Raw genomic sequence first — 9,033 nt, forward strand, 5'->3', positions numbered from 1 at the left:
CAACAGCAGCAGCAACAGCAGCAGCAACAGCAGCAGCAACAGCAGCAGCAGCAGCAGCAGCAGCAGCAGCAGCAAGCAGCAGCAGGCCCGGGCCTCTCCTCGCCGCCCCCGCTCCCCCGTTACGCCGCCCCCAGGGTCGGGGCGCAGTCCCCCGGGCGGGCCCCGCACTCACTCCGGGAGGTAGGTGGAGGAGAAGGAGCTCCACTTGTGCAGCGCGTAAGGTAGCAGCCGGCTCTCAGGCGCCGCAGCGCCAGCCCCGCCAGCCGCCATCTTGTCAGCTCCCAACCCGCCGCCGCGGCCGCCGCCGACGCTGGCAGCGCCGAGGGGACAGGAGGGCAGGGGCGGGGCCTGCTCTTAAAGGGGCCGCAGCCCCGTCCGTCGCAGCGGGCGCGCACTCGCGGCTAGGTGTCTGCCTGTGCTCTGCATCCGCACGCCTCCCGAAGCTCTCTAGAGCATCTTTCCCCGAAGTGCACCTGGTGGAGCCAACGAGCCCCGAGAGGACCCCGTCCTCTCTACTACCCTTGGGTATCTCAAATCGAGATTCCTGTATTGCATTAAGCTGATAACTAGGGGGGTAAGAGACCTTAGGAATCGGAAGGGCAAGGGACTGAGGAAAGGAAGAGGGCATAGGTGCAGAAGAATGAGGAGAGGCTGGTGCCAGAGATAATATAAACGAGGGGGGAAATGATGGCATGCTCACGTTGTCGCCTTTATTCTTTTTTTTTTTTCCCTGCTCTCCTTCCCTCCCGCCCCCCCTCCTCAAATTCCTGTCCATGTGCCTAGAACTGAAAACCAGCTCAGGAAAGGTGCAAGGACAGGAGTCCAGGGAGGTCCCATCAGGGTTCCAGTGCTATGGGGAAGCTTACCCGTTGTTCAGCCAAGGATCCTATTTCTGCAGCACTGGGCAAACATGGGCTGGGCGTTTTAATGAACATTGGTTGAATTGAATTAAATTGAGCCGTGGGATTGTCCTGTTTTTTTAATACTGTTACAGGATGGTCAAGAACCCTTGTGGTGTCATGATAATACTTGTTCCCTTTGGTATTCTATCCACAAAGATGGCTGGTTTACCGTAATCACATAGAAATTTTGAATCATAGAAATAGAATTTTTGGCAGAAATTTAACCAAAGAGAGAAATTTTTAGATACATAGAAATTTAACCAAAAAGATATCATCCCTTGTTAATCACTTAGCTTTTTAAAAACATCCCAGGCTCTCTTCACAAGGGTCAGGGCCCTTGAGTACCCATATAGCTTTCCTTGTAGAATATGTTTTCTTCATGCTTATCTAAAGAATACATCTTAGTAGCATTTGTATAACCCAGTGAAATTGCTTGCCAGCTCCAGGAAGGGGAAGGGAAGTGGGAAAGGGGGGGGGGGGGGGGAATGAATCGTGCAAACATGAGAAACTATTTTTAAAATTAAAGAAATAAACAAGTGAAAAATTGAAAAATAAATAAATTAAATAAATAACTGTTTAGAGACAAATAAATAATACATCTTAGGATATAAAGATTTATTAGCCAGTTACTCATTTTCACTTGAGTTGCTAAACCACTTGCCACTTGCAGGATGCCCAGCCTATAATCTCTTCTACAGGAGAAGGCTGTGGCTGGTAAATTGAGGTCTCTATGGGAAATCCATGCAGCCTGCAGTTGGGCTAAAAAGTCAGTGGGATATCCAAAACTAAATCTGGCATCAATATGCCCCTCCAGGGAGGGGCAGATCATCCCTTGCTCTAAGCAGGAAACAACTAGCCAAGGCTGAAGCTTTCTCATTGATAAGCAGGGAGGATTTAAGATCATGAATGTCCTCTGTGCTTCTAACCTTCTAAAGAGAGCCGACTCAGGACAAAAACTTGGCTTTCTTTAATTATCCAGTCTGTCTTTCCCTCCAAAAAGCTGTCACTATTATTATTTCAATTGAAGTACAGAGAACTATTTACTCATGGTTTCCTAAGGAATAACTTGGAATCAGTATATTTTTTGCCATTTTTTAAGATGTAATCATGTAATTGTGGAGCCGTGTAATTAGGAGCCCTAATATAAATAGAGTCAGAGGCCCTGGGTTCAAATTATATCTCTTCTACTTACTCTCTGTGTGACCTTGCACAAGTCCCTTAACTTCTGCATCTCAGTTTGCTCATCTGTGTGATAAAAAGGATGGATTAATCATGAACTCTAAAGTTCCTTCTAGCTATAAATCTATGCTTCAAAAGATCATCTAATCTCTTGTTTTATAGCTAGGGAAATGCTTTGAGAGGGAAAACTCTAGAGTAGAAAGGATTTCAGCCTTGAGGGGTTAAGCAATTTGCCTAAAGTCATGCAACTAATCTATGGCAGAAGAAATATATAACATAGGACTCCTAATACCTATTCCAATATTGTTTTTATTATCCCATGTTAGCTTCCTTTTGTAAGTATCTTATACTACCTACATTTCTTCACATCCTATCACCATCTTCCCATTTCCTGGAGTAAAAAACTAGAAGCATTCAGGAACCTAGTCTCCATTAAGATAGTCCCATGCTTTAAGAAATGGTTTTTATTTGAATATGTAATATTTATATTTAATTTATATTATATAATTATATATTACATTTAATTATATTATGCTATATTTAATTATTTTTAATGTTTAACAAATATAATTAACATTTAAGTATGTACCTGATTCATTTGTGAACTGTGAGCCTAATATACAATATACTCCAGGAAGTTTTTCAGTTAAAATATTTTTAATTACACAACGAAACAATAAAATGATACCTAAATTGGAATGGTGATGAGGCGATTGTCCTCCATCATGGTCCAGAGATCCTAAAAGGACAATTAAAGGAGAAAAGTAGGGGATGATAGAGAAAAGTTTAGTACCACAAAGGGTAAATACCTTGGAGTGACTCCTTCAGTCAAAGAGATGACTGAGTATTTTGTCTTTCCTAGACATCTTTAATGTAAAAAAAAAAAAGAAAAAAGAAAAAACCCTCAAGATGACAACAAACACTAAAGGAAGAAAAAACCTCATGAAATTACATGAGAGAATTAAAATACATAAAACTGCCATTAGCCAACTTCAGTGCAAACAACCTCACCAACTTCTGTCTCAGGGTCCATCTGTGGAGGACCCCTTCCTAGTCCCTAAAAAATGGTGGCTCAGTCTGAAATATCCCCACCCTCCTACAACACAAGAGGCAGAAGAAATTAATTTGGCCAAGCCACATGAAAGAATGTGAGTCCACAATGGGAAGGAAGATTTTGAACTATTTTTTATATGAATTAAGAAAGTTTACTTTGGACAGGGAGCAAATCCCCCACATTCCCCAAACAGTAGAAGATGAGGACATTCTGTGCCATAGCAATAGAAGGGCAAAGGAACAAGAATGAAGAGGGAAGCCAGAGACAAGTTACTAAAAATAATTTTTTTTAAAAAGGCTAATACCCAAAAAGTAAAGGAAAAAGACTAGTACAGGCCTAAATAACAAGCAGATAAACCAACAGAAAAAGAAAGAAAAGTACATATAATCAAAAAACAGAAAGATCATTATACATTGAACTATCATTATACTCTGAAGGAGAATGAAAGAAAAATTTCTCAATGGGGAAAAAAATTTCTTATGAATTCCTAGAGATCCTGGAACAACAGGAGTGAATTCTAAAATAGTTGATAACAGAAATAAAACTTTTTTTCTTTTTTTCAAAAATGATATTAGTCAAGAAGCATTTGTTATATGCTTACTCTGTCCCAATCATTATGCTAAGCATGAGGGATACAAAGAAAAGTAAAAGACAGCCCCTGCCCACAAGGAGCTCCCAGTCTAGTTGGGGAGACTATATATAAACACAAGCACAAATAATTCATATAAATGATAAACTGGAGGTAATCACTAGAGAAATGACACTAAAATGTTAAGGGAGATAAGGAAAGGCTTTTGGTAGAAAGTGAGATTACTTGAAGGTGGCACTTGAAGGATAGAGTGCTGGGCCTAGAGTCAGGAAGACTTCTCTTCCTGAGTTCAAAACCCAGCCTTAGACGCCAGCTGTGTGGCCCTGGGCAAGTCACTTAACTCTGTTTGCCTCAGTTTCATCTTCTGTAAAATTATCTAGAGAAGGAAATGACAAACCACTCCCATATCTTTGCCAAGAAAACCCCAGATGGGATGGCAAAGAGTTGGACAAGACTGAAAAATGACTCAACAACAACAAAAATGAAAGAAACCAGGAACCCTCAATAAAAAGGGAGAGCCTTCTAGGCAAGAGGGACATGAAGTATCTTGTTTGATAAAGAGCAAAACCAATCACTAAAAAACAGAGCACATGGTGGTAAGTAGGTAAGAATGGCAGAAGGAATCTACATTAAAAAGAGAAAAATTAAATTAGAACTTAGTTCTCCCAATACAGATTATTTTAATGGCAGAATGAACAACTCTGAACACATTGTAGAAAATCTCTCCAAAGGATTATCTCTACCTTTTCTCTGATAAGAGAATAAAAATGCATATGCAAAGTAAAAGACAATAATTTTGAAGGAACACTTGAATTATATACAGACTAAAATGACCAAGTTAGGCTGTGCAGATATAATTTAAGCACCATAGATAAACCAGAAATATATCATGAATTTTAAAACCTAAATTCCAAATTTCAGGGCAGTTTTTACATTTTTATATACTGTTTTATATAATAAACCTACCTAAAACCTCTATTGACATATGCTGTTTTATAGACTACAAAATGATGATTAATCAAATTCACAGATTTCTTCCAAAAAAAGGAAAAAACCCACACTTGGAACTCCAAGGCTTATAATGGTTAAATTTCAGGATGTCAATGCCAAACATTATATTTTTACAGCCAGGAGAAATTCAAATAACTCAGGATTGCATTACAGTGACAGGAAATCAGAGAAAAGAACAGAATAGAATATTCTAAAAAAGCGAAGGAACCAAAGCTGCAACTACAAAACAGCATATCCTGCAAACAAATCTGAGGAAAATTAATGTTGAGTTCTATTATGTATTAGCAATATGTGAATCCATTCATTTTATCAAACCCCAGTCTCTGAAGATCCAGCAGTTCAGTTCTCAAGCTAAGGTAATTTATTCCCAGGGTTTGGCTTTTATTAAGTTCTGGGTGGATAGCTCTACTCCTTCTTTATCTATAAACAAGAACACCCTCTCTGTGGCATTTGAAAGCACTTACCCTGTTTGTCCTTGCTAAACATATCATCTAGTTTTGGGGTGACCAGGTCTACAATTAGGGAAAGAGTGACTAAAAACGTAGTTGAGACAATATATTTTTCTAGCCAAAGGTTGCTAAAGGAAGCTGTGTTTCATACTCACTGATATTCCATTTCTTAAAATACTAAAGAAGGGCAGGTTGGCCAGTGTTCCTCCCTTAGTGAAGCAATGGGATCCACCTTCCCAAAGAGTAATCCTTTCTTCCCCACTGATAAGGGTGAAAAGTGGTTCAAATGCAAAAAAAGGAAAGTAAGAGACAAAGAATGATTAGAGATGTACCTTCACCCAGCTCAGAAGGTGGAAGAGTTATTTCCTATGATAATATGATGTTAAAATTTTTAGTTTCTAAACTGGGAGAGTATAGTAAATCTTGCTACTTACCTGAAATTTCGAATTATCTCAATGTATTTACTTATTCTCTGAGAATGTCTTTCCCCATAAAAACGTGTACCTTTATTATTTAATCTATATCCCATCATCAGTTCCATAAGAAAGGGATGAGATACTGTATCAAAAGCTTTGGCAGAATCTGAACAAACTACATCCACAGCATTTCTCTGATCTACTAGTTTAGTAATCATTTAAGAAAATTGGAAATGACTTAGTTGGCCAATAACTGAGTTATTCTTGATGATGCCATATTGGCTCATTGTAATAATAGTTTCCCTTTCTAGAAGTTTGCCAACATTGATCCATTTTTCTACAGGAAAAGACATTCCCAAAGAATGAATAAATACAATGAGATAATAGTTTCAGTTAAGTAGCAAGATAATTAAAAAAAATTTTTTTAATCCTAGAAAATTCATCAGCATTTTCTATGTACCAAAAACAAAACCCAGGTGGAAATATAGAAAGAGAAGTCTCATTTTAAACAACTATGAAATGGATAAAAATTCTGTGAATTAATGTACAAAAGATATACTCAAGACTCCTATAAATATAATTACAGAGCAGTTTTGACAGAGAACAAGAAAGACAAATAATTGAAGGGATATTCTTTGTTCATAGTTATTCTGCAGCTGTATAATAAAAGTGATACTATTATCTAAATTGATTTAAACACTTAATGTCATGTCAATCAGCTACCTAGGGGTTCCTTTATAGAGCTAGGTAAAATAATAACCAAATTCATTTGAAGAAATAAGAAATCTAGAATATTTAAGGAAATACTAATAAAAAGTAGGAATTTCTTTCAGAATTCAAAATGTATTAAAAATCAATCATCAAAACTATTTGGTATTAGTTTTAAAAAAAGAAAAACTGATCAGTGAGATAGATTAGATAAGCAAGAATCAGAATCATATCCATTTTACCCCATTTTTTTTGCAATGCTTTACCTGGGCCAATTCTCCTGTGCGTGTGTGTGCGTGTGTATGCGTGTGTATGCGTGTGTGTGTGTGTGTGTGTGTGTGTGTGTGTGTGTGTGTGTGTATCACTACCCCAGGTATAAACAAACCACTCAGCTTTGGAACTCCTGCCCTGGGGTCTTCCCATCCTGACTAGTGATGGTCCACTATACCTAGCTGGTCCTGGAACATGTTTCACTTCACTTAGCATCCTGCCATAAGCATCTTCCATTACCCCACTCACCAAGCCGCCACCACCGCCACTCAACCTTCTCTTTTGCTCTGGAAATAGACATCAAAAACTAGCATTTATATACTGTTACAAGGTTTAAAAAAAACATCTTACAAACATTATCTTATTATGTCCTCACTGCAACCTTAAAAGATATTTTTTTGCATATAAGGAAACTGAGGCAGCTATAGGTTGTATCTTAATTAGGGTCACACAGTTAATATAAATATGAGGCAGAATTTGAACTCAGGTCTTTCTGATTCTAAGTCCAGCATCGTTCCTTCCCTAAGCCATCTAGCTATCTCTAAACCAACATGGAAAAGACACTATCAATTGCCACTTGCCTTATGGTTCCACTTACTATCTTTGTCACTTCCCAGACCAAAATATCCTCCCTTCTTTGTGTTTGTAACCTCAGTGCTTAGCATTACTTCTGGAACATAGCATGTGTTTAAGAAATATCTTTGGGGGCAGCTAGATGGCTCAGTGGTTTAAGAGCCAGGCCCAGAGATGGAAGGTCCTAGGTTCAAATTTGACCTCATGCACTTCCTAGCTCTGTGGCCCTGGCCAAGTCACTTAACCCCCATCGCTAGCCCTTACCACTCTTCTGCCTTGGAACCAATACACAGTATTGATGCTAAGATAGAAGGTAAGGGTTTTTTTTTAAATAAAAAATAATTTTTAAGTGTCTTCATTTACTCATTTGTAGTAGCAAAGAACAAGAAACAACAACAAAAAAATTTTTTTTGTCCAGAGCTGTTGTGAGGATCAAATGATATAATATTTATATAATATTTGTAAAGCATTTAACAAAGTGCCTAGCACATAATAGGCCTGTAATAAATGCTTATTTTCTTCAATCCTTCCTCCCTCTTATCAGTTTGGAAAATGGCTAAACAAACTGTGGTTCTAGAATATAACATAAATTATTATTCTATAAGAAATAACAAATATGATAATTTTTAAAAAATGAAGAGGACCTGCGTTCAAATGAGATAATATGAAGTGCTTTGTAAACCTTCAAACATAACTTAAATGTAAGCTATTTTTTTTTTTTAAACCCTTGTACTTCGGTGTATTGTCTCATAGGTGGAAGATTGGTAAGGGTGGGCAATGGGGGTCAAGTGACTTGCCCAGGGTCACACAGCTGGGAAGTGGCTGAGGCTGGGTTTGAACCTAGGACCTCCTGTCTCTAGGCCTGACTCTCACTCCACTGAGCTACCCAGCTGCCCCAAGCTATTATTTTTATTTTATTTTTTAAATCTTAACACTGAAGCTTACTGCCTTTGTGACCTTAGATAAGTCACTTAACCTCAGTTTCCTCAATTGGAAAAAGAAGAGATTGGACCTGGTCTGAGGTCCCCTTGAACTCTGTTTCTAGGAGCTAATGAAATGATGCAGAGTAAAGTAAGCAAAACCAGAAAAACAAAATACACAATGACTTCCAACAGTGTAAATAGAAAGCCTACTAAAACAAATAATATTTACCTAAAAGAGAAGAAATGCCCGAAGCATTGGCAAGGCAGAGTAAGACTCAAACAAAAATTGATAATTGCACTAAGGACAAGAATGTGCTTGAGCTAGCTCATACCAGCTTGGGAGAATTTATTATGAAATTTTCAGCATGAGCATTTACATTTTTGAACCACAAATGCTACAAATCAGGCACTAATTTATTGTTTTGTTGATTTTCTAGGCTTAAAGCAATGTTAATGATCATTAAACTTAAAAATATATGGAGAACATTGGGGTTTTTGTAGTTGTTGGAGAGTCAGCTGTTAAACATTTAACTAGCATCCCACTGATTAAGACTGACATTTTCTTGAAGTCATTGAATCATGGGGTTGAATGGAACCTTAGAAATCAACTTGTTGAACTTCTTGATTCTAATGATAAGGAAACTGATGCCCATGAACGGGAAATGGTTTACCCAAAGTCATAAATACCTGGTGATTAACAAAGCTGGAAATTAGTATCTTTTGGTCATAGAAGAAGAGGCTTCAGAGCTGGAAGAGACCTTGAAAGTGGTCTAATCTATCCCCATCTTGCATATGAGGAGACTAAGGCCTAGAGATGCTAATAACTTCACCAAGGACACATGGGTAATAGAAGCTCTCTTATCTTTCAAAGTGGAAACATCCCCAAAAAAGATTTTGGCAGCGACCCCATAGAACTGATAAGCATGCTTCGCTCATTTTCTGCAAGGTCAGAATACTAC

General features: G+C 38.2%; 1 protein-coding gene across 1 annotated transcript in view; it reads right to left on the reverse strand.

Moving 5' to 3' along the window:
- MKLN1 (muskelin 1) overlaps positions 1-276 on the reverse strand; it is a 240,632-nt gene extending 240,356 nt beyond the window's left edge. Inside the window, exon 1 of the mRNA XM_044679015.1 lies at positions 173-276. Within this exon, the coding sequence (XP_044534950.1) occupies positions 173-270 (98 nt within the window). The 5' untranslated portion in view covers positions 271-276. The remainder of the gene's footprint in view (positions 1-172) is intronic.
- Between the last annotated feature and the right edge of the window lie 8,757 nt (positions 277-9,033).

The sequence above is a fragment of the Gracilinanus agilis genome, chromosome 5 (assembly GCF_016433145.1).
Source record: "Gracilinanus agilis isolate LMUSP501 chromosome 5, AgileGrace, whole genome shotgun sequence".
In the NCBI taxonomy this organism is placed as follows: Eukaryota; Metazoa; Chordata; class Mammalia; order Didelphimorphia; family Didelphidae; genus Gracilinanus; species Gracilinanus agilis.